General features: G+C 40.9%; 1 protein-coding gene across 1 annotated transcript in view; it reads left to right on the forward strand.

Moving 5' to 3' along the window:
- The window catches only part of FOXP4 (forkhead box P4), a 64,073-nt gene that overhangs the window by 19,863 nt on the left and 16,707 nt on the right, over positions 1-27,503 (forward strand). Inside the window, exons 2-9 of the mRNA XM_075264289.1 lie at positions 10,778-10,821; positions 14,579-14,764; positions 16,159-16,248; positions 16,339-16,461; positions 17,959-18,045; positions 21,521-21,671; positions 21,859-22,051; positions 23,765-23,872. Coding sequence (XP_075120390.1) covers positions 14,594-14,764; positions 16,159-16,248; positions 16,339-16,461; positions 17,959-18,045; positions 21,521-21,671; positions 21,859-22,051; positions 23,765-23,872 — 923 coding nt within the window. The 5' untranslated portion in view covers positions 10,778-10,821; positions 14,579-14,593. The remainder of the gene's footprint in view (positions 1-10,777; positions 10,822-14,578; positions 14,765-16,158; positions 16,249-16,338; positions 16,462-17,958; positions 18,046-21,520; positions 21,672-21,858; positions 22,052-23,764; positions 23,873-27,503) is intronic.

Consider the following 27,503-nt stretch of genomic DNA (forward strand, 5'->3'; position numbering starts at 1 on the left):
GAACCCGGCTTAAGAAATTCTAATATATTTCCCATTCGTTTTGTAGACTTCTTGGCTTTGACTCAGGATCAAAAAACCGCAACAAAATCTTCAACAAAAAATTGCTATATTTGGTATATGTCGCTGGTAGGCAGGGACTCTTAGCAGTATATATAACTGTACTACTAAGCCACCATACAGACGAAGTTTCATGCCTGAAACTCGGTCGTGTGAGTGCAAACTAAGTTTATACCACTTATTAGTTGGCTTCTTTTGAGACCTAATGTTATACCAAAATTTTGACACAATTTGGTGCATTTTGCCAGATTTAAGCATAGTTGCCAACAAAATTCCAGGAGACTTTGGCTGAGTTCACACATAGTTTATTGGTCAGGATTTTGAGGCCGAATTCGCCTCAAAATCCTGAACAAAAAGACGGCTCCCAGCTAAATCAATGGGAGCTCGTCAGATCTTTTTTCCGGGAGCCATTTATTCTGACCCCGGAAAAAAGAAGCGACATGCTCATTTGCAAATCCACTTGAAGACACTCCCTCCTCCCGACTAGGCCCATTTATCGGGCCTAATCCGGATCAGAGTGCTTTACTGGATGCCAGTGCACTGTACCAGCATCAAGTCGCAGCTACCTGTTTTTTGGGCTGGAAAATGAGGCGGCCTCCGTTTCCAGACTAAAAAAAACCCGTGTGAACCTGGCCTTTAGCCCTGGCCCTACCAACAGCTCAATTGGGAATGTCCATTTTACACCCAGGAACACCCACTAAGCAGCCACTTTAAGGGTTAAATTTTCTTGTGTAGAATGTCAGAAAATTTTTAACTCGATTTTCCAAGATGTGCAGAAATGTAGCACCTTTTGGTACCCTATGTGTTACGGAGTTTGCAGAATTTCTTCATAGACTTCAATGCTATTTACAATTCTGCAGCACAGATCTACAGTAAACGTACCACAAAGTCCACATCTTTAAACATTATACAAGCAAATTGCAGAGTTTGTGTAGTTGTAACCAGGCACCTGAAATTACTCCGGATGGTGGGAGTGCATATCCTATTATTCTTGGCAGGTATATTGGTGTAATACCATCATCGTAAACCTAGCCATTTGTTAGGCCCATGAGCTGGCACTCTGCAAACACGTGCCTTTATATTACTCAAGACCTCACCATGCAGTCACACGTCACAATTTAATTAGGCGACCCTAATTAACAAAACTTGGCACTCGCCTCTCTCCTGCCCTTGTCTTCTCTGGCTCAGAATCAATGGCTTTGATATGCTAATTAGGGAGTAATTTAATTTCAAAGGCCACAATTAACAAGGGTGTTGTGGACATGCTGTAGTTAAGCGCTGTAATCTAATTTGCATTAGTAACAAGCAGGGACTAATTAGAAGCTTAATTAGACACTTAGCTGGCTCTCATGTTTACCTTTTTAATGAGATGGAGAAGAGAAGCTTCCTCATCTAGTACAGCACTACTTAACTTTCAAGATCTGCTAGTATAAGGCTATGCAGGCCATTCATTACAAGCAAAACAAGAACCAGAGGACTACTGAGGTATTTGACCTGCACAATATAGCACAGGCTTATCTGCCTTTCAGGATAAAGGCTGCCAACTATAGTCAGATAGCTGACAAACATATATTACATTTTACTCCAATGAATGAGAACCATACGTTTGTGAAAGATGTGCCAATACAGAACAAGTAACAGTAAAAAATAGACACGATACTGATTTGTTTCATTCATGAATAAATCCTAGTGGCCATATATTTTGTTATCTATAAGTTACAAAATTCACGTTTTATGGGCCCCAAATTTTTAATGCTAATAAATAGCCCTTGTCTATGCAGGAATGTCTTGTACAAAGGCAGTGACCTGGCAATAGTCCCTTTAGGCTGGATTCACACACAATATCCCAGATTTATTATTGTGTGAATGTGACACAACTTGGCACATCTCTGATGCATCTCGGGGGATCTAGTATACAGTAGGCTAAAGAGTTCTGACTTACTAGACATGTGGGTGTGCCTTCTAAGTAAAAGGGAGGGGCTTAAATGTGGCAAACTTGCTTTGCAAAATTCTGGTTCAAAGTAAGCCAACTAAAAGGTATAAAGTTGAAATTCATAGAGTAAAGCATGGCACTGTGATAAATAAGGTGCATATTCAGACTGCTTGTATAAGGGTGAAATTACACCTAAAGGCTGGGTCTATATGGGGCTTTTGATTACAGTAAGGACTAGCACACATTACAATACATTTCACCTGCATGCTAATGGACATTAAATTTAGAAGCTTTGGTTTACTGGTTGTTAGCGTACAGTTGAAATGCTCCCTGTGAGCCCAACCTAGAGATATTCCTGAACCAGTGCTGATGGGCTACAAAACATGTCGGACAGATTACACAGGCTCATGCCGAGCTCGTGCAGGTAAGGTGATTGTTCCCCAGCATATAGGGTGTCCAGAAAATAAGTACACAAAATGAAAGGGTGGCCAGTATATGAAGTGTTTTTTATTAATGAGCATGTGACCGGAAATGCACCGTGGCGGCGCTGCAAGTAGACCAACACAGTGAATGTAAGCGTATTCACTTTCAGGCATTTTGTTGACATAAGCCATGCATCGATTCACATGGGTGGAGCAAGCAGACATTTATCTAGCCTACGGTGCCGCATCGTCTGTGAACACATCAACAACCGATGGTCAAATCGGTGGATTGGATGCGATGGACCTGTGCTGTGGCCCCTTGCTCGCCGGATTTGACCCCACTTATTTTTTCTTGTAGAGACATGTCAAGTCTAGCCTTTGCCAACCCGCAAAGAGCTCATGAACCGTATCCTGGCTGCATTCATCGCGGTGAGGGTCATAAGTCTGTGAACGGGTGCGTCAGTCCATCTCCTGGTATTGTACTGATTGCATCGAGGCAGGCGGACAGCACTTCGAGCAATTCTTATAAATAAGTAATAGTGATTAAACTGATTTCCCATTAAAGCGCTTACTCTTCTTCGTTTCTCCTTTCACATGGCGCAGCGAGGGATAGGAAACCGACATCTCGGTCTACCTGCAGCGCCACAACGGTGCATTTCCAGTCACATGTTCATTAATAAAAAATGCTTCATATACCGGCTAAAGTCCACCCTTTCATTTTGTGTACTTACTTTCCGAACACCCGTATACTTACATCGTCCATCAGCAGTATAGCCCTTAGTGCTACATACGGAAAATTTTTTTTTTTTCCTTCCAAAATCAGCAGATCACCTGATGAATGAGCAAATGCTTGTTTATAGGGTAATTGTTATCACTTTTAGTCTGCGTTCACAGTGTGTTTTTGCCAGATAAACACGTGTTTTATGCACTTTTTATACAACCCCTGGCCAAAATTATGGAATCACCAGTCCCTGAGGATGTTCCATTAACTTTATGAGTGATAAACAGTACTCTTCATCAATCTGGCTCCAGCCTTTTCTCATTGCAGTTGCCAGATCAGCCTTGCAGGTTGGAGCCTTGTCATGGAACATTTTCTTTAACTTCCACCACAGATTTTCAAATGGATTGAGATCCGGACTGTTTGCAGGCCATGACATTGACCTTATGTGTCTTTCTTCAAGTAATATTTTCACAGTTTTTGCTTTATGGCAAGATGCATTATCATTTTGAAAAATGATTTCATCATCCACAAATATCATTTTGATAGATGGGATAAGAAAAGTGTCCAAAATACCAATGTAAACCTGTGCATTTATTGAAGATTTAATGACAGACATCTCCCCCGTGCCTTTACCTGACATGCAGTCCCATATCATCACCGCCGCAGAACAGAATCCCATTGACTTCAATGGGTTCCGTTTAGCGTGCGTAACACATTGAATTCAATGGGTTAAAAAGCCTCCCATTGATTTCAATGTGTTACGCGCGCTAAATGGAACCCATTGAAATCAATAGGATTCTGTTTTGCAGTGCTGATCATTACACGATTTATCGTGCAAGAATCAGTGCCACGTTACATCGTGTGCATGCACCCTTACAGGGTCACTGGTGACATACATTTACTACTGTTGTTTAGGGCAGTAATAAGAAATACCATGGAGTGTTTTACTTTATCTAAATTCACATCTTCATTGGAGACTTTGTCAAAGTGTCCGTCAGAAATTGCCAGGTCGTGCAAGTCCGATTTTTTTCATCTAGTGGTTTGAGTTTAAAAAAACAAAAAAAACAAAGCAGACACCTGACAGAACACCATTGTAGTCAAGGGGTCTGTGTGGCTCCATTGGTGTCTGCTATATTAGTGGGCCATTTGCTCATTTTTCCTATTCTCCAACATGCCAAAACAACAGACACCCCAACACTAGTGTGAACCTAGCGTGACTTATAAGTGGAAGTATTTTTTAGCCCCAGAATTGAGCACAGTTATAGCTGCGTTCATACATGATATTGAGGAGTACTTTTGGAGCAAGGCTGTTTGTTGTACCAACCATGCACCTCACACCGCTACCCATCTGCTTTATTATAGCTCATATCAGTTTTCTGGCGTAGTTTTCCACTTTGGCGTAGGGACGGCAGACAGATTTATGAAGAGGCTGCAGCCTCACAGTAAATCTGGCCAGTGTTTTTTCACTATGTTTTCCTACCATTTTTAATGGTGTTTCTTTTTGGTCAAAATCCCTGCAGGCAGATGTTACTTTAAAGCCTATGTCAACATACACAGTAGTTTCGTTCATGGTGTCTTTATATGAAAATGCAGCATGTTCTGGGTATGGCATTGTTCTTGTTTTTTTGTTCCCACAAGAAATTCAGCTTTTTTATCAGAACAATTTTATTGTTTTCCTATTCCACCATTGCCATCATTGTTATTTAGAAAACAACTTAAAAGCTTGCCATTACCATTTGGGGTTCCTACAATGGCCCTGTCCAGTTGTACTGAGCATTTGTCCTTCTGCTTTTTAGAATTTCAATCTGTATGTATAAGCTACTGAGAGATACAGAGGTATCACTGTTATGTCTCATTCTTTTCTTCATAATGTTTTACAAGCAATAGGCTTTTTTGTATTGTCACTATGATCACTGTTTTAGACTCGCCACGACAATCATAGCTTAACTGCACTTCATGTGAATATGTCATTTATACTGTAACTTGTCACTATGTGTTTGTACTATCCACCTCGGCCTATAGGCCAACTACCACAAAAAGACAGAATAATCTCTCAAAAAATATATAAATTTATTGAAAATTACATAAAAATTAACAATATATTCAGAAGCAGTGGTGCAACCAGCAATAGATGCAATGAACATACATACTAGTAGGTTTTCATGGTATACTCAATAAATAGTCAATGCAATGCTCCATGATATAACATTTTAAGAAAGTGAATGTCACTGGCTATATAAGAATAAATATAAAAACTTGGAATTACCAAAAGCATACTAGGTTACAAGGCCAATGATTTAACACTTAGTGTTGTAAGAGCAACATTGCAGACATGAGAAGATAGCATATGAACTACTAGGACATTACCTTTATGTATTTCATGCACCGATACGCGCCCCGACGCGCGTTTCACCACACAAGTGGCTTCGTCAGGGGGAGATAGCTATCTCCCCCTGACGAAGCCACTTGTGTGGTGAAACGCGCGTTGGGGCGCGTATCGGTGCATGAAATACATAAAGGTAATGTCCTAGTAGTTCATATGCTATCTTCTCATGTCTGCAATGTTGCTCTTACAACACTAAGTGTTAAATCATTGGCCTTGTAACCTAGTATGCTTTTGGTAATTCCAAGTTTTTATATTTATTCTTATATAGCCAGTGACATTCACTTTCTTAAAATGTTATATCATGGAGCATTGCATTGACTATTTATTGAGTATACCATGAAAACCTACTAGTATGTATGTTCATTGCATCTATTGCTGGTTGCACCACTGCTTCTGAATATATTGTTAATTTTTATGTAATTTTCAATAAATTTATATATTTTTTGAGAGATTATTCTGTCTTTTTGTGGTAGTTGGCCTATAGGCCGAGGTGGATAGTTCTTATAAATACTACCTAGATTTGCCCTATATTTTTTGTCTGACAGTAACTATGTGTTTGTATTATATTTAAAAATGGATGGACACTTACATGTAAGCACATTTATATAGGGTCTGTATCTTCTCTTGAAGCTGAGTTTTTAATAAATGGGCAAAGATGAAAAAAATGACACATACAAACAGAAAGCAATATGGCAATAACAAATCAAAAGCAAGAGTACTTCAGTGGGTATAAACATACAGGTCCTGGTTGTACTAGACATTTCCAAGAGTCACTGCTTGAGTTCTTTGACAAGCATGAATCTACTCTATCTGCAGACTGTCCATCGTGAACAATACCAGGTGACCTCTGGGGCCAAACACACAGGTGTTGAGTCAGTGCCTGGACCACCGAGGGTAGGCCACAATTCAAATCTGACACAGCATCTCAGGGCTCGTATGCCTAGTAGGCCAAACCACCAACTCTGACCCCTCGATTTTTCCTCAGTCTGATTCCAATTCCTGCTCTGACTCCTTCATAAATTGCTGACAGCTATGGTCAGTGAGAAGCTGTAAGGATCCTCTAATTCATTAAAAAGCCAGTGGTTGAATTCCTATGAAAGTAAATATGCAACAAATTATGCATGTCATTATCAATTTAATATATTGAAAAGTAATATTTTTATTTTTAAGTCAAAGTCGGTAACTTTTTTCCCAAGTCTGACCCCAACTGCACCTAAAACTGGCCCTGACTCCTACAGAATTTTTAATGGAACATAGCAACAACTCAACAAGGTTGAGCATACACTGAAAACCCCACTGTTTTCCCCCAAAATCAACCGTGAGAAAATGGAGGCACACTGATGCCATCTCTCAGTCATATTTCACACAAGAAACTCAGTAGTTTGAATAGCGCCTTAAACAGAACTGTATTTCCTGATTATAAAAAAAAAACCTGAAAATATATTTTCTACTCACACCCTTTTGCTATACCCCTCCTTTTTTTTCTTTCTCTTCCTTTTCTCCTCTCTCCTCTGCCTTTCTTCTTTCTCTAGTTCTCCATCCCCCCCTTTTACACTTTCATCCTTTTCTTCTTCTTATATCTCTGTAGCCTTGCTGGCTGGGTCTGTCTGGGGGTCTCCTCGGGTGTTTCCAGCCTGCTTTGCTTTCTTTAGGTTTTTTGAATGTTTGCATCTTTTGGGCTATTGGTCTGTTTCAGACCTTGCTGTATATATATATATATATATATATATATATATATATATATATATATATATACAGTATATAGTGATCACCTGGAATAATGACTGATTTGCAAGCAGAAAATACATGGAGTGCCATCCCAATTTTATTTACTTTACTGAAGCTTTGGGGTAATGGTCAGACCCCATCATGCACCTACCTGTGCAGTATCAGCCAAGTGCTGTCCTACACACATAGAATTATATTCATGTATAGGGAGGAAGTAATGAGCCATGATGTGTCTACAGTTTATTATCAGTAGTGTTATCCTGTGTTATCTTCCTCCAGTATCTTTTATTGCACTGCACTGTCATGTAAACAGTGACAAGGAGAAAGATAAAACACTGCATATAGTTTTCTGATAATAGATTGTCTTTAAAAATTAACAAGGATGTCCAAGATTTACTAAAACAACTTAAGGCTAAGGCTGGTCTTACATGACCGTAATGAATGTATGGTCCGCAAGTTGCTGATCAGCAATACTAGTTGCTGATCGGCAACATAGGCTTCGCAGATGTCCGTGTCCTGCCGCATTCGCCCATAGAGTTCTATGTTCGAGTCCATGCAGTGCCGTAATTCACGGCCATTAAGGACATGTCCTATAAATTGCGGACCACGGTTGCGGCCCGGCCACACCATGGATAAAATATCCGGTGGTGTAAGAGGCCACTTTAAATATAATGTGTCCGCAAATGGTCTGCAATTGAAAACCCTCAATTGCGGACTTACATTACGGCCGTTTAAGACCAGCCTAAGGCCCCATGTGGCATCCCGCAGCAAAAAAGCAATGTGGGAAAAACCGTGGCGGCAACGCTTCAATGTTTTTGCTGCAGCGCTTTTGACAGAAAGCTTTCCTCTGCGGATTTTCTGGTTCAGTTATACCTATAGGGAAGCCACCGGCGTTTCCGTAGGTATAATTGACATGCTGCAATTTCCAAAACTACAATGGTAACAAAAGTAACAGTGTTTCCACTGCATGTATTTTTCAGTAATGTGTGGGTGGAATTCGCTAGAATCCCATCCTCTTTATGGTGATTATAAAACACAGTGATTAATGCAGTGCCATTTAAGCCACGTGAGGCCCCGGCCTAAAACAACAAAATGTCCTATACTTGGTTATTGAAGTAGTAGATGCTGTGTCTGATAACTTTAGCTTTTTTATTTGTTTTGTTCATGGAAATACAGATGTCGCAGAATTAACCCAAACTTCTGCAACTGGTAAAAAAAAAAACATTGTTCTATGACTTTTCATTGAGTTCAGTTTTACAGCGTATTCACACGACCGAATTTTAGTCTGGTCCATGTTTTGACCAGATTTACCAGCCTGCATCTTATAGGAGGGGGACTCCTAACGTTATAGTTCTCTTTCCTATTATGTGTACTCTAGTATGTTGCTGGGAGGCAGAGACCCCTAGTAGCATAGGTTATTATTATTTGCTTACTTGTATAACACCATCATATTCTGCAGCGCTTTTACAGACATTGTCAGTCACTGTCCCATATAGGGCGCACAATCGGTATTAGTGTAGCATGTCTCCACATTAGACGCGTCTCCACATTCTCCACATCGCGAAAGCGTGCGAAAATGATTAGACGCGTTTCCACATAATGTGTACCGTAGTGCAGTATGTCTCCACATTCTCCATATCTTCCAGAAGAACCAGTGAAATCTGTCTAGTGATGGCTTTTAACCCTAAACTAGACATCAGCTGAGGTAAGTGAAAAAAGGCGGGAAATTTGAATTACAGTGCACAGCTTACACTATCTTTACTTCCCTGAGTGAACCTGAGGAGAAAAGGTATATTTTATTAATTTACCACACATTTTGGGGTACCATGCCGCCATGTATCCCCCAAGCAAGCCTGCTTTGGGGGTCCCTTGTCATTCTCCACATCGCGAAAATGCAGAGTAGGTATAAATATCAGGCTTAGTAACAACGCGATACATGGCTTTAGATCCAAATATTTACAAATTCTGTGAGCTAACGTCGACTGAAGATCTGGCTATTGAATTTGCCAAGCAAATTCGATTACTTCTGTCGGATCAACAGCTTAATCAGCAGCAACAACAACATTGTCTGCTGGGAACCCAAGGCTGCACTAGTGTGGTCTCGGCAGCAAAAAATGCGATATTTTTTAAGTAAAACGCTTTTTTCGAATGTGAAGATATGCTACACTAGAGCAAAAACGTGTGGCGACATGCTACACTAACACCAGCACAATCTACATTCCCTATCAGTATGTCTTTTGGATGAAACCCCCACAAACACATGTAGAACATACAAACTCTTTGCAGATGTTGTCCTTGGCAGGGATCGAACCCAGGACTAACCACTGAGCCACCTTGCTACATAGATAACTATACTGCTAGGAGTCCCTCTCCTGGCATAAGGTGCAGGCTGGTAAAAGTGACCAGAACACGGACTGAGTTTCACGGCTTAAACTCGGTCATGTGAATGTTCCCTTACTCTGCTACATCTGTATGTCGGGTGGACATAAAATAAGATCTTATCGTGTGAAACTGACTTGCTATCTGAGGAACATTGCTTCATAGGTTTCTGCAAACATAGACTCTATTTTTGCACCATAAACACCATATCTGCTCCATACATCCCACATATATCTTTGTGTTATATGCACACATCAGTCTTTTGATCCATTTAAGTTTTCCTTTTATACAATGCAGATAGTAAGGCACGGTTCACATCTGCATACGGTATTTCACTCGGAGAGTCTGCTTGGGGACTCCCAGAACGGAAACCTATACGCATTAAAAAGCGGTTAGCTAAGAAACCACACTGACCCCATAGACTATAATGGAGTCCATGTGATTTCCTCTCTGTGTTTGCACAAATCATGTGGAGAGAAAAGTACTGCAAGCAGCGCTTTTCTCTTCGCATTTTTCGTGTGGAAACACACGGACCCCATTGTGGTTTCTTAGCTAACTGCTTTTTAATGCGTTCGGTATTCCATTCGGTCCCCAAGTGGACTCCCCTATCGGAATATGAACGCAGATGTGAGATAAAGATAAGATAAACAAAAAGAAGTAAAAAAGACATCCCAGTACATCTTCTAAGCATGTTGTGTATATTGCTCTGCCGTGTATGTGTATATAAATACATATACTGTATATTTATTACAGGAGATCTGTGGATACTTGTTTATTTCTCAGCTATAAGTGTAAGGTTTATTAGTCTTTTCTTGTACGTTGTTGTAAAGTTCTTCAGACAAGTAATGGGCAGAGCAGGATTTTCCTATCTGAGTGGGGTGTGGGAGGACAGAGTCCAAGACCCTTCACCCGGCTACTTGTGTCAGGTGTGCAAGTAAAACAATGAGTACGTCTCCGCCTTGTCCTTTTCTTATCGCAGTCACCTCCTCCCTTCAGGAGTAGAATGTGGATTGGCCACTTTTGAGTGTCGGCTGTAAACTAACGCCCTGTAATGTTTACTTGCTTAGAGGGGTACTCGTACCTTGAGCTGTCCCCACTAGTCTCAAGTAGATCAATACACTGACAGAACTGACATGGATTCTTTATTTTAGGCAACCTGCTGTGCACTTACGGTTCCAGGATTTGTACTCCATGTGTGAGTAGTGTCATATTAAATTACCTTCTTACAATAGTCAGTTTATCCAATACTTATACTAATGACTATACGCATATTCTCATACATAATAGCATAAGTTTAACTCTTTCTAGTAAAATCTTCCGTACGTTCATTTACATAACCATTTTCTTTCAGCTCTAATTCACATTTGATGCTGCAGAAATAACAATGCATACGACTGTATCATAATGAGCAGGGTTATTTATTTTACATATTTTGTGATGCTGAACAGAGATTATCATTATATATATCCGGCCCTGTCCTCATTTTGGTTTACAATCTAAATGATAATATAACGCGAGTATAAGCCTGTGTTCATACAGATTGTGGACATCAGAGTGGGAAGTCCATTCGACTGCACAGATAAGGAAGGCAGTGCTTAAAACTATGCCAATATTATTGTCAAATAGTATGAATGGATCTTATAAGATCCTATTCACTATTTCAGCATGTCTGGCAGCTGTGTTAGGCCTCATGCTCACATAGCAGGAGGGTGGAGTTCTGTTTGTGTGCAACTACCACAGTGTTAGCATACACCCTTATATAACATGTGTGTATATAATATATGACACATGACACGTATATAATATATGGCCGTTTGGGAGCTGACTATGAGGCAGTGATTCCTACGCACACGACCAAGTTCAGTCCAGGAAGGCCACAGACGGGATTCATTTGTGTGAACTGCATGTCACCTGGCCATGTTCAGATTGAGGTCTTGTGCATGTCAGGTGGTTCCCTTAATAGACAGAAGGTGTTTTTACACTTTCAGCTTCTCAGATGCAGTTTTTGAAGCCAAAACCACGTGTAGATCATAAAGTGAATAAAAGTATAGAGACAGCTGTGGCTTCTCTATTGCTTTTCCAATTTACTCCTGGTTTTGGCATAAAAACCTGCATCTGAAAACCTGAACATGTAAATGCTCCCTTACCAATATATTTCCTAAACACTGGTTAGGCTACTCAGATTATTTCAATACAGGAGATTAGAGAACTCTACAAGTGCTTTCAACATGGTAGGGTGGAGGTGCAGCCAAAGAGGATCTTTCACATCCTCTAGCACTGGCGTTTTTATATACCGCTGGAAAGTTGAATTCAACGCACTGTCAACTCTGACGGTACATGCCCAAAACTAACGGCAAATAATAAACGAGTATTAATTTACTCTCATCTGTACAATTTCATTTTGGGAAAAACACGTTTTATTTATACCTATTAAACACTTCTTATTGTTTCCCCATAGATTTATAAAGGGGGGAAATTTTAAATTATTGTGGAAATTCAATGAAAAACACAATTTTTTTTCTGGGACTGTCTTTTCTGGTTTTGCGGGCTAAGGTCCAACGTTGTGGAAATTCAGCCTTTTTTTTTGCAGCGTTTTTTTTTTAGCCAAAGTCAAGAATGGCTGTGGAAGGAATGGGAAATATATAGAAGTGCTTCTATTTCCTGCTCAATCCACTTCTGGCTTTGGCTCAAAAAACACAACAAAAAAATGTTCCATTTCTGCAACTTGGGGCCTTATACTTTAGCTGCATTTTGCTCTGTGTGGCCTTAGCCTGAAACAGAAAAAATACGTGTGGTTTTGCTGTAGTTGTTTTAAAGGCAAAATTCTTATTTTACACGTTACAGCTTGCAAAATCTCCACTGAAAACCACATACAGTTTTTCAAATTGAGGGGAATTTACTAACATATCTATGCCAGAAAACTGGTGTAAAAGTGACAAATTTTTGTCCCCCACTTTGATGTTTCTGCACCCCACTCGCCACTTTTTATTAAAGGGGCTCTATCACTGGGAAAAGTCATTTTAACTAATCACATCCTTGCATAGGCTTTAGAAATGCTACTTCACACCTACCTTTAGTATGCTAATGAGCTTCCAGCCAGCTCAGGAAGTTCCCAGCAACCTCCTCTCTTCTATTATCTCCTATGTGTGTGAGGCAATCAGGAAGCTGAGTCATCATCAGCAGCAGCAGCCTCCCATAGGAAAGAACAGGAGAGGTGTGCACGATTTATCGTGCAACAGTCTAATTAGCATATGAATAAAAACGGACTTATTCAGAAACCACTGAGGCAATTTACATACTAAAGGTAGGTGTGGAATAGACTTTCTAAAGGCTATGCAAGCATGTGATTAGTTAAAAATGACTTTTCCCAGTGATAGAGCCCCTTTAAAGTGGCCAGACCAGGGCCCTTCAGATTTACTATAAGTTGCACCAGAAAACTAGCCTGAGTTGTAGCTAAAATCTGTGCCAATCCCTGAAACATATGACCTCCCAAGATCCAACCTAATGGTTGAATCCCCCAATCGTGTGCTCACCTGGACCATAAGTAGGCAACTTGATTTGATTTAAAAAATGCTTTTCATGTACACTACAATAATATAATAAATATTAAGTGATTTATTAAAATTACAAGTATAATATTTCTACCACAGAGCTTGCAGAATTCTCACAATTGTAACAATTGCTTTACACATTCTTTGGGTTACGTAAATTGCAATGTGTATTTGACCGGCTTTCTAGCTGCTTGGTCAATGCCAGAAAGCTCGAATCTGCCTGGGAGATTTCTGTAAAAGTCTTCCTAAAGCCCTTTTAGTACGAGCAATCATTGATTTTTGTGCATTAGGATTGGGCACAAATCATAATAGTGAAACGATGCTCAAGGGTATGACCGCCACAAGGAAAGAGGGAACCATTTCCTAGTATTTTCTTTGAAGTGTTCCTTTGTTTGATTAAAGAAGACAATTTCATGTCCTCAAAACCATTACAGGGGTCTCCAACACTCGGAGTCAGCGGGGGTCCAAAACCTGGGATCCCCACTGATCAAATGTTAGTTTACATTCAACACTGATAGCAGTACTAACAGCGCAGCTATATCTGGGAGCAGCTACCTGAACAGGAAACATATCTTTTGGATTCAGTGCAAAGTGACTCTCTAAGGGTGCATTCACACTACGGATATGGTGACTGATTCTGAACGTTAAAACACGGTCAGAATCAGCGCATATAAAGCAGATCCCATTCATTTCAATGGGAGCCGGCATACGAGCTCGGAATGAGCCGAGCGCCGGGCCCCTTCACACGGCGAGCCGTACACACGAGCGCTTCCCATTCACTTCAATGGGAGCACTCGTACAGAAAAAAGCAGCCCATTCATTTCAATGGGGAGCGCTCGTATGCCGGCTCCCATTGAAATGAATAGGATGTGCTTTATACGCGCTGATTCTGAACGTGTTTTAACATTCAGAATCAGTCACCGTATCCGTAGTGTGAATGCACACTTAGACTAAGGTCCCACGTAGCTATAGCCAATAAACTCTGTGGAAAAAAACGCGTTGGAAATGCATCTGTTTTTTTTCTGCAGCTTTTTTTTTTTTTACAGGAAGTCCGCAGAGTTTTCCTCTGCAGACCTTCCGTCTGTATTATACCAATATGGAAAATGGTGGCATTTCCATTGGTATAATTGACATGCTGTGATTTTCAAAAACCTGTGTCTTTGAAATTTCCTTTTCAGCAAGCTTGAAAAAGCGGGTACCAGAAAAAAAATGCGTAGAAAAATGGATCAGACTGAATGGAAAAATACACTGTTCTTTTCACTTGCAGATATCATTTCTAGCAAATTAAAATTGGGGAGAAGGAGAACTGCAGTAATGAGCAAAATCACTATTTTCTGAAGCGTTAAACAGTGGTAAATTAGCTTACTACAGGAAGGACTCATTGTTCTCTGTCTTACACAGGTTGTAAAAAACGTCATGATGGTGGAATCTGCATCTGAATCAATTCGATCAACTCCAACCAGTCAAAATGGAGTTGGTACTATTCCCAACCAATCAGATGGAGGTGGTACACGGGAAGGAAGCGCCAGTGGGGACACTAATGGAGAACTAAGCACAGCAGAGCTCCTGCATTTCCAGCAGCAACAGGTAAAGGGAAATTTAAAGCAATTTTTGAATACTAGAACATGTGAATTGTTAATGTAAGCCAGTAGGTGACTGGCTTACATTGCAAATTTTTAGCATAAAAGCAGTTGCATATCACCATCTTTGGCTCTTCAAGCTCTGGACATTTTGTCTCTTGTCTAGTTTTTCTAGTGATAGCACCCCACTTTCACGTTGCCACTGTTCCTTTGCTACAACCCTGGCAAAAATTATGGAATCACCGGTCCCTGAGGATGTTCCTTCAGTTGTTTAATTTTGTAGAAAAAAAGCAGATCACAGCCATGAAAAGAACTAAAGGCATTTCATATGGCAACTTTCTGGCTTTAAGAAACACCAAAATAAATCAAGAAAAATAATTGTGGTAGCCAGGGAATAAATTATGGAATCACTCAATTCTGAGGAAAAAATTATGGAATCATGAAAAACAAACAAAATAACACTCCAACACATCACTAGCACTCACTTTGTTGCACAACCTCTGGCTTTAACAACTGCTTGGAGTCTCTGAGGCATTGACCAGACACATGTCCTGCATGTCCGACTTTGTGTACGGTTAAAAAAGAAATCCAGTTTCACCGCGGAGACCACAAAACGCTCATGGGCGCTCATGGCTGGACACTTTCCAAACCCATTCAAATGAATGGGTCTGGAAACTGACTGCAGGTTTCCGTCTCCTGTCCAGTTTCTCGGGCATAAACCGGAAACATGCAAAACGGAAATTGGGCGCTGTGTGAACCCGCCCTTACTTGAATATGCGCAGAATTGGTTCTGACCCTGTCCTGTGCAGTAGCTTCCAGTGCTAACATGTGGACAGATCAACCGAAACGCATACAAATCAGCTACTGATGTGGTCTCTCATTAGTCTGAGAAACCACATGGAGACTGGAAGTCACCTTAAAAAATATATATCTGAGCAAAGTATTCAGTCTTCCTTCTTAATGAAATTGTCAAATTTTACATCTCTTAGCAAATTACAAATTGTCACAAATCATTATTTGAGTGAGCTCAATATTATTACTCCTATAAAGCATAACTAAACTTTTGGACAACTTTCAAAGTAATATAGGATTTCACATGAAGGAACCAAAATTTAATAAAGTATATCACAAAATTTTTTAATGATACAAATACTGCTGTAAAATCAAAAGTTGTCCAAAACTATAATTACGCTTACATAATAATAACTTACATTTAAAGAATTTTATTCTATATATATTTACGAGGGAAAGTTATAAAATAAGAAAAGGAAAATTAAGGGAAAAGTTGAAAGTAAAGGAATGAACAGAGGACAACATGGATGACATTTTATTTGATAACTATAAACTATGCTACATGCATTACAGCAGATAAACTGGCTATGTTCATCATTTTTCCTGTAGGCTCTACAGATGGCCAGGCAGCTTCTGCTCCAGCAGGCAACAGGACTGAGCACTCCGAGCAGTACTGAGAACAAGCAGCCTTCAGTTCAGGTGAGACCATTGCACAGTTGTGCAGTGAAGCAGATGTATTTTCTAGCAGATGGCTACAAAGATCATATCTTTTCTGTATCATTACTACAGGTCCCAGTTTCAGTTGCTATGATGTCCCCACAAATGATCACACAGCAACAGATGCAGCAGATATTGTCTCCAGCTCAGCTCCAGGCCGTCATGCAACAGCAGCAAGCTCTTATGTTACAACAGGTAAATTCTGCTTCACACATGAAAATATGATTAGAAGCCTTGACTAGAGCTACATATGCAAAACAATTGTTAAATATTAATATATACTCCAAGCCAATTTTTCTTTATGAATATTATGCCAAGAGATATTATTGTATAGATATCATATATGCACATTAGCCTAGATTTATTATGGGTTTTAAAGGGATTCTACCATTAAAAAGCTTTTTTCTGTGGCTAACACGTCGGAATAGCCTTTAGAAAGGCTATTCGTCTCCTACCTTTAGATGGGATCTCCTTAGTAATACCGTTTTTTACTGTTATGTAAATTAGTTCTCTGGCAGCGATGGGGGCGGGCCCCAGCGCTGAAAATGCGATGAGGGCGTCCCAACCGCTGCCCAAGAACAGGATCCTGCAACGCCTCTGTCTTCTGCTGGATCCTCCCCTTATTTCTTCAGCAGCATCACCTCTGTCGGCTCTTACACTAGTAGAGCCGACTGCATGCTCGCAATTGCGGCCTCGGAACTATGGCCGCGCATGCGCAGTCGGCTCTACTAGTGTAAGAGCCGACAGAGGTGACGCTGCTGAAGAAAGAAGAGGAGGATCCAGCAGAAGACAGAGGCGCGCAGGATCCTGTTCTCGGGCAGCGGTGGGGACTCCCTCATCGCATTTTCAGCGCTGCCAGAGAACTAATTTATATACCAGTAAAAAACGGTATTAATATGGAACGGCGTGGCGGAGATCCCATCTAAAGGTAGGAGACGAATAGCCTTTCTAAAGGCTATTCCGATGTATTATCCACAGAAAAAAGTTTTTTAATGGTAGAATCCCTTTAAATCCATTTTTTGGTGTGCAAGGCATAAAAAGTTGCAATTTGTTTTTTAATGCTGTACCTCCTCCCCGACTTTCCCAAAGGGGGTATGGTGAGGGTATGAAGGAGGCTGGGATAGTGACCTCAGTGGGTTTTCATATTTTTGCACAGTTTATGGTTTTTGATTCCCTATCTTTATGATTTGACTTTATGCCAGTCAGCTCTTGAATGGGGCTTTGCATGGTACTACACATAGCTTTCCCCTATTCTCTTCAATGAAGCAGAGTTACAGTAATCTGCATATACAACCTCCATCAGATGGATGGCAATGTCCCGTATAAATGATGAAGAAGCTGCAGCACTAACTTGTAAGTCTTAGGCTAGTTCACATCTGGGTTGGAGATTCCGCCGCAGAAACTGCTGATATTCGACGGAGAGAAAAGTCCTGATCGAAGAACTTTTCTCTCTCCACCGGTTTCAGTATAAAACCAGAAACCTGACAGACACTCAGGTGACCCCAATATAGTCTAGTATTATCGGATAGCTTTTTATTGTTCGAGTACTCTGCCAGACCTGAACAACAGAGAGCTCAGCGCAAGTGTGAGCCTAGCCTTATATATGTTTTATTTCCAATATTTAGCATGCAGACAAAATACTTTCAATCACTGTTTCCGGGTAGTTATTGTATTTCCTTTTTATCTTGGCAGCTTCAAGAATATTACAAGAAGCAACAAGAACAGCTACACCTCCAGTTACTTTCCCAACAACAGGCAGGGAAACAGCAGTCTAAAGAGGTGAGCAGATGCTAAACTGAATACTTTCCAATCTCATCCTTCTAATCCTGATCCATCCATTAATATGCACACTTATTTTACCCTAAGAATTAAAGCTATGGAGTAGCTAATGCAGACTGATTCTGACTCCAGCTTACTCCTTCATAAATGGCGGACTTTATTATTTATTTATAAAAAAAAATTTAAGAAATAAGAACCTTAGATTCATTCAGTTAAACATAGCATATATTTTTATGGTTACAATTTATGAACTTTCCTAAAACTCTGTTCAGATAATAGTAACACATCTGTGTTATGGCTGCAAATCCAGTCCCTACCTCAGGACACACTAGTTAATTTTATTTAACTGATCATAAGGAAAGAATTTACAGACTGTATACTACAGCCCCCTGAATACAGCCCAGTAAATTTGTCATACAATATTAAAGGGTCTTACCGGTCCCAAAATAATTTTCCTCACTGATGTGAATAGGTCCCCTCCCCCCGCCCATCTACTGATGTAACTTCCAGCCTCTGGAGACTGCCAGAACAGTTGATCACGCACTGAAGATCAATACTATGGATAGGTCATCAGTATGAAAATGGCTTTTAGGGCTGGAAAGTCCATTTAAAGTGGATATGTGGGCAATTACATTATTCCACAGTATACTACTTGCCTGGTGGTTGTACTTACTAATACACATCCCATTTCCATGTGACATCAATTCTTAGATTTGCAGAGTGCTGCTTGTACACAGGGTAAGTCACACAGCCCCTATCAGCACCAGATGTATACTAGGCAGTGAGTGAGTAACATATACTTTTTCATCAGTTCAGTTCCAAGCCAGAGTTAGAATCAGTAAATTTCTACTCCAACTCCACTCAAATCAGTCCCACAGGTCAACAATTCCAACTTTACAGAGAGCAATGTATGATAGCGGATGACTGGTACAACTAGCCAGTACCATGAGGTCATTGAATGTAAGTGCATGAATACGTACATTATAAAACCAATATCCAAATATGCAACCAATACCATTTGCAGACATATCAGAAGACTTCTAAAATGCATATAAGCTTTAAGGGCTTTTATCTGACTACAAGGAGCTGCCAATATGTCTGCAGATTTATAAGTGAAATTGTATGGCATCTTCATCTCATGCTATGAGAAGCCAGCATTAAAGTGGCTCTATCAGCAAAATTATGCTGTATGAGCCCCACATATGCCTGAATAGCCTTTAAAAAGGCTATTCAGGCACCGCTAATCTTATTTTAACACTCCCCCCATTTTAAAATAATACCCTAAAAACGAATATGCAAATGATACTTAACCGTGCATGGTGGTCGGATGTCATTTTGTTGTCACTCCTTCGTCTTCTTTCATCTTCCAGCAACGTCCTCCTGTCCTCGCTCTTCCCCGCCTTGATCTTCTGTTGTTCCAGCGGGTTTGATTCAAATCCCACGCGTGTGCAGTAGCGCTCCCTTCGGAGCGCTACTGTGCATGCTGTGGGGCCATTTTTGTAGTGGTTCTAAGTTCCCCGTAGAACTACGCGAGCGTACTGCACATGCGCAGTACGCTTGCGAACCTCTTCATTCCGGAAGAACAGAAGATCAAGGCGTGGAAGAGCCAGGACAGGAGGGCATCGCTGGAAGAAGAAAGAAGTGGAAGGCGTGAGAGCAAGATGACGTCGGCCAGTGCACGACCACCCACCGTGCACTGGTAAATATCATTTGCATATTCGTTTTTAGGGTATTATTTTAAAACGGGTGGTTAAAATTAAGAGCCCCACATATGCCTGAATAGCCTTTTTAAAGGCTATTCAGGCATATGTGGGGCTCTTAATTTTGCTGATAGAGCCCCTTTAAAGATTAATTGCTTTCTAGTAACTAACATGGGTGACTCCAGAAAATTTAGGGTGCTCCAATGAGAAAAAAGAAAAATAATTGATAGTGGTCTCAAATGTATCTGACCACTCTTCTTTGTTATTTTACCAGGGAGGACCTTGTAAAAGGTTTTTGTTGAATCAAACAAAAAAGGGCAATAACTATAGGTTGTCTGCTAAAGTATATAGCATTAAAAGACAAGGGTGTAGCAGGCATCATGGGCAATTGCTGCTACAAGGACAGTAGCAATATGGTGCTCAATACAACTGGCACTGCACTCCTGTTACCATCAAGGTACTGCTTCACTGTCTTGCCTTCACAGAGTCACTGTCCAAGTAAATAAAACTTCTGCCATTCAGATGTAGTGGATTAAGTGATGATATATTCAATGGAAATGCAACCCATGTACATTCAGTCACACTGTGACTCCAGTCCATGGACCTTCCTTAGACGTGAGACTGCTACTGGGGAAGAAAGAAAAGCTGTAAAATAGTTAAGTGGAATGACTTTTCCAATGGACATACCTTCACTTGATCCACTACATTTTAATGTCTGCAGCTTTTACTTATTTGTGAAATGGAGTGAGTTCCTTTATGGACACTTTGATTTACAGAGTCTCTGTAGGTCATTTGAAGTCTTCCACTATCAGAGATAGAACACATAACACCTAGTTACATATTATGGTTTCCTTTTTACCGCAGCAGATGGTATTTGCAGAGATGACAGGCAATGAATCTCTATGGGGGTTCTGTCACCGCAGTACCCAGGATCCTACTGCTAGTTGCCCTTCTTTTCCTGCAAGTTGTTTCTCTGTCTTCCTGGCTCCAAAGTGTGGGAATGACCCTTAAATGCTTGGCCATTTCCTGCCATAGGTAGCGACGGTAACATGACATCAGTAAAGTCATACTATAGTGGAGCAACAGACAATTTCTTCTACGGCTCGACTCCTGAGTGCAGCTTCAGTCTTCCTCTCTGGAAGCCTAGTGTAATACAGCATCTAGAAAGTACCAGAACACACAGTACAAATACATCATAAACCCATGATAGAACCAACGGACAATAATACTTGCGGTGCACTAACTTTACTAACACTGTGCATAGGGGCACAATGAATGCGCAGTCAGAGGTTTAACCCTTCCCTGTGCAACCACCTTCTCAAGGTGTGCATCAGCCACCACCTTTCAAGTGCTGCATTTGTCAAAAACTATGGGAGAGGGGCCACACAGTGGCTCAGTGATTAGCACTGCAGCCTTGCAGTCCTTGTTTCGAATCCCGCCAAGGGAAAAAACCATCTGCAAGAAGTTTATATGTTCTTCCCGTGTTTGTGTGGATTTCCATCCCATACTCCAAAAACATACTGAAAAAAAATGTACATTGTGAGCCCTATATGGTGCTCACAATCTACATTAAAAAAAACTATGGTCGTTCTTATGGTCATCTTACATGAATTTACGAGGTTAAACTCTCAGGAAACTATGAGTCTTGCATATTAGTCACTGTCTGCTCTGTGTTCATCCCTCTAAATACCTGACTGTTTTCCATATGTTGACATAGCATTGTATAAACGCTTGTTATTGCTTGTGTAATTCTTACTGAGATATCTGATTTCCAGGCAGCGCTGGGGAATAAACAGCTAGCATTCCAACAACAGCTATTACAGATGCAGCAGCTACAACAGCAGCACTTATTAAATCTGCAAAGACAAAGCCTAGTAGGACTGCAGCCAGGCCAAGGACAAGTGACATTGCCAGGCCTGCCACAAGGTTAGTATTCATAAGTATCTGCATAAAAAAGGTATTTTGTTTGGCCTGATGTTTTGTACTCTGACATGAATGATGAAGCCTGCAATGTCCTGTCATACAGAACATGGCAGAAAAGGACTATTTGTAAGGGATAGGAAGCGTCTGACATGAATATTTCCTTACACATGATTTTGGAATCTCCTGCTAGCTGTATCCCCATCAGATCTTCAGCAGCTCCTGAAGGAGATGAGTAATAGTCAAGAGGATTCCAGCAAACAAGATAATGCAGAACTGAGCAGCACAATCTCTACCTCATTCTCAAGCAGCAAGGTGTCTCCTCCCACAGTTCACCCTTCTCTACCCAATGGTCAAAGTGCCCTACAGAATCCACGGCGGGACAGGTAATGACATAAGCAGCACAGGCATTTATAAGTGCAGTACTGTAAATATCTCAGGTCAGGCTGCCTTTCTGCCTGATTCCTGTATCCATCAGTAGTTACTGACTTGTTTATATAAAGTCTTTTCACAAAGCAAGTTAACAAGGGTATAGGGGTAGAACATATCCACTCTGCTACTGTTACCCAAGGGAGTTATTTAAGATCAGGTATTGTTAATTTATCCTTAGTGGTGCTGCACAGAGCCAGAAGCAGGCTGCTCCATACATTGTGTAGTGCCACACTATTGCTGCTCGGCACAGTCACTACACAGTGTATCTGTTTCTAGCATCCCGCACTGTGTTGAGAACAGCTGATCATGGGGTTATTGAGCTCCCACCAACTTGATATCAATGACCTGACCAATAGAATAGGCCAGTGATGGCGAACCTTTTAGAGACCGAGTGCCCAAACTGCAACCCAAAACCCACAAAATTTCCGCGGAGTGCCAACACGACAATATAGACTTAATACTATGCGGATCCACAATTGCGGACAGTTACTGACCAAAAATTACAGTCATGTGGGGCTTTACAGAGCTTTCAATAATACAAACAACGATGTACTGAAATGTAAAGGTCTCGGCATTTGGTACTTTGAACAATTAATTTTCACTATTTACATCGCACAGGATCTGTTTTATAGTTACCGTGTAATATTCTTACATCCTGTACTAATATCACGTCTGCTATAAAACAGATACTGTGTGATATAAATAGTGAGGGGACCCCAGACAGTATTATATGCTCTGCAGTGGGCCCACCACACAATATTATATTCTCCACAGTACCACAGTAGCCCCCCAGTGTTATATGCTCCGCAGTAGGTGTCCCCCCCCCTCACAGGATTATATGCTCCACAGTGGCATCCACACACAGTATTGTGTGCTTATAAATAGCCCCCCCCCCCAGTATTATATGCTCTTTAGTACACCCCCCAGTATTATAAGCCACCCCAGTATTATAAGCCCCCCCAGTATTATACACTCCCCCCAGTATTATAAGCCCCCTCAGTATTGTACACTCCCCCCAGTATTATACACTCCCCCCAGTATTATACACCCCACCCAGTATTATAAGCCCCCCCAGTATTATACACTCCCCCCAGTATTATAAGCCCCCTCAGTATTATACACTCCCCCCAGTATTATACACCCCACCCAGTATTATACACCCCACCCAGTATTATACACTCCCCCCCAGTATCATACACCCCACCAAGTATTATAAGCGCTCCCCCCAACATCATATACACAGTGAGCCACTCTCATACTCACCCCTGAAGAGCCGCCGGCATCCACTTTCTTGTCACTGGCGGCGCTGATGACGTCATCGCGCCCGCGTCGGGGCAGAGGTCAAACTCTGCAGCCAGTGTAGGCCGCGGTCGCGCGATCCGCGGCCTACCCTGACAGCTTTCAGCTGTATGTGCATTTGCACATACAACTGAAGGCAGTGATCGCTCATCAACGGGGAATCCTGTACCGGATTCCCTGTTGGTGAGCGATCCGGGCGACCGCACGCGTGCCAGCATGGAGGGCTCTGCGTGCCCTCTCTGGCACGCGTGCCATAGGTTCGCCATCACTGGAATAGGCCATTGATATCTGATCATGAAAAACTCTTTTAATCTTCATCCACTACTTTCTTCTGTAATTTCTATTGTTTGTTTCATTTCTTTTCACAGTTCATCACATTATGAGGTACCTCCCAGTTCACACCCACTTTTTGGACATGGCGAATGTCGATGGCCGGGCTGTGAGGCTTTGTGTGAGGATATGGGACAGTTTATCAAGTTAGTATCAACTTTAAATAAGCACAGTCTATTACAATGTATGCACATTGTATAATCAGACTTTTCATGATTTCATTGTTAGGCTGAGGTCCCATGTTGCAGAAACGCAGTTTTTTTGTTGCAGATTTTGTTATCCCATACCTAAATATTTTTGAAAGTAGACACCTGCAACATTGTCAAAATGTCGGTACTGTATAGGAACTGGCACCTTCATACAATTTTGATTTAACGTGTTTGTTTTATCAAATAATACAAAAAAAAAATTAGTTGCTAAAAGTTGAAAACAAACAAAAAGTTATATGCACCACATCTCCTAAAAATAAGTTTAACATGTGCAAATCACCAGAACTGGAAGGAACAAAAATCTACTTTGAAGCTGGAAATGTTTAAAAAAATATCATCATGTAGGGATTACACACTGTGAAAAGCAAGTGCAACCGTTAACCCTATATATTTCTTGAAAGTAGACAACCTGAAGAATACATGTGTCTTAATAGGTTATCAATAGCCATGTCCACCTTCATGTAACTTTTTGACAAACATAAATAATTTTTTAAAAAATGCACTAAGGGTGCATGCACACTGAGTAACGCCGGGCGTGTATGAGAGCCGTACACGCCGGCATTACAGCAGACTGCCGAACACTTCCCATTCACTTCAATGGGAGCGCTCGTAAACGCCGCTGTTACGAGCGCTCCCATTGAAGTGAATGGGAAGTGTTCGGCAGCCCTGCTGTAACGCCGGCGTGTACGGCTCTCATACACGCCCGGCGTTACGTAGTGTGCATGCACCCTAATGCCTATATTTGCAGCTAAAATTCATATTCAATCGTACATTCACACACAAAACACACATAAAATAATAGATTAAAGTGTTTATATATACTGCAAACCTATAACAAGAGTTTGTACTCTCAAAAACACTGATACAGAAGACAAGCAATATTTGCTGTCATTCCCTGTGACACCAAAATTTTACTTTTTTTGAGATTGCACAGCATACAGTATATAAAACACAACTTAATGTTTCATATATACAACTACCTTCATGCAACTTTGCAGTAAACAGAGATTACAAGCAAAAATTGCACAAAAATTCAAATTTGTCGTTAAAGTGCTTGCTCAAGCAATCCATTTCTGCAAACAAAATGTACTTTCTAGAAACCTGCAAGATGTGAAGAATTCATACATATCACACATACACACAAACACATATATATCCTATCCTACTAATATTATAAATGTGAAAGTTTGGATGTTTGTGTGGGTTTGGATGTTTGTGTGGGTTTGGATGTTTGTGTGGTTTGGATGTTTGTGTGTGTTTGGATGTTTGTGTGTGTTTGGATGTTTCTATATTTGGATGTTTGTTCCTCAATCACGCAAAAACGGCTGAAAGGATTTGAATGACATTTGGCACATAGTTTGTAACCTCGATTAAAATATAGGCTACTTTTTATCCTGGTAAATGACATGGCTTCATGACTGTTATGAATTTATGTTCACATATTATATTACACTGCTCTTGCAGCAGCTTATCTCAGCTTCTGATAACGCCAGGTCTGTTATCTCTCTATGTAAAAGCTCAGCTAACCCTCAGTGGATTGTGTATATGCATTTGCATATTATCTGATCAGCACCAGGCAATATGCAATGACAGCTATGAAGGTAGCCAGAAGCCAACAGAGTTCTCCTCAAGCAGAGCTTAAGGGGATCATCAACGCCAACAAACGCTCATTATATGGCATCCCAGCGAGCTGCTGAGATGCCAGAACAATCACGGGCACAGTGCGAGGATCGAGTTCAAGGAATGCGTTTAGCAGCAGGCCAGCTTGACAGCTGCCGAAACGCCGGAGCAGGCGGATCATCAATGCCAACAACTCGCTCATTATATGGCATCCCAGCGAGCTGCTGAGATGTCGGAACAATCACAGGCACGGCGTAAGGAACAAGTTCAACAGCATGACAGCTTGAGAACTACCAAAACACCATAGCAAGCAAACCATCGACGGCAGCAATTTGCTGAATATAGGCGGATCATCGACGCCAACAACATATAATGTATATTTACAAGTGCAGGTGTTAAAGAAATGCCAAAATTGGTACAAATGCAGCAAGCAATTCTGTGCATACAAATTAAATAGGGATTTACATAAGAATATAATATATATAATTGTAACTCCAATGAATAATTATAATCTCTATAGCCAGCTAAGGCCAGTTTCAGATTGGTGTAACGCAGCCGCTTTATTGCTCACATATTATGGACACAACCTTTGAAGTTCCTGAGGTTCATCAATACTGGTGTTAGAGAGCCATAATTCTAGATCTAATGACCTGCTGGATGTCCAGGTGTTTTGTTTGTACTGTGGACATAAGAAAAAAGAACTCTTGAGAGGTATTTATTTATCCCTTTATTTGACAATCAGAGAGCAATAGTATAGTATGCACTCTGATTGATAGAAGAGGGGATACCATGATTTGCTGTTAAAAACACAGTCTGGAATTGAGATCTACATTGGGATCTCCATGTCAAACTTCTGCTACTGTGTGCCGTACTGTCTGGACTTTAAACTTTATGGGTTTTTTTAACTGCCCCACAAGGGAATTTGAACCTGGGATCTACATGTATGTTGCTTGGTCTCCTGACTGCCATGGCAAACACTTGGACTCCACAATCTTATCTCAGGAGGAGGAGGGGCGACATCTTGCCCCCAGACAACCTGGATACCGTGGAGGGACCACCACTGGACCAATCCATCTGGATGGGTTGCTGGAGGCAATGCTGCAGTGCTCCTGTGCCCAAGGCATTACAGCGCTGTACTATTATGTCACTGAGCATTAACTCTTCACTCAGCACTACTTAGTAGTACGGCACTGAGTGGGAAGAGGTTATTGGTGCTTTGGAATACCCATAGCTTTTAGAGGGTTCCTTGATGATTAGCTGACTCAAAAGTATCTTGCTGTTAGAAGCCCTGAAAATCAGATGTCTGTGGGAAAACTTGGCAGTGAGTATTCAGTTTTCCTGAGAAAGTCGGCATTACACAGAGCCAATTCAGATTAATAGATTTTCAGTTGTAATGCTGGACAGGACCTCCAGAACAAGAGACAGTAGGGAGATTTTTTACCCTCTTAGAACACAAAAAAGTCACAAACTTCAGGTTTGCAACTGACGCCAAACCTATTTACAGGTGTATGTGAGAAATGCAGCTTCTGAAGACCTACATTTTTTTTTTTTTTATGAAGATTGTGAGCCCCACAATGTACATTTTTTTCCCTATCAGTATGTTTTTGGAATATGGGATGGAAATCCACGCAAACACGGGGAGAACATGCAAACTCCTTGCAGATGTTTTTTTTGCCCTTGGCAGGATTTGAACCTAGGATTCCAGCGCTGCAAGGCTGCAGTGCTAACCACTGAGCCACCGTGTGGCCCCAAGATCTACATATTATTGTATGCGACAGAGACTTTCAAACAATGCATCCAAATTTTTTTTTTAAAAGCATTTTTTACAGATTTTTACTATTAGATCTAGTCTAGTTAAACATATAGTTGTGTGCATGTGTTTGCATTTATCTATACATTGTGCACTATTATAAGTTCTGACATCATAATATTAGTTGTTATTATTTAT

This window comes from Leptodactylus fuscus, chromosome 2 (assembly GCF_031893055.1).
Source record: "Leptodactylus fuscus isolate aLepFus1 chromosome 2, aLepFus1.hap2, whole genome shotgun sequence".
Taxonomy (NCBI): Eukaryota; Metazoa; Chordata; class Amphibia; order Anura; family Leptodactylidae; genus Leptodactylus; species Leptodactylus fuscus.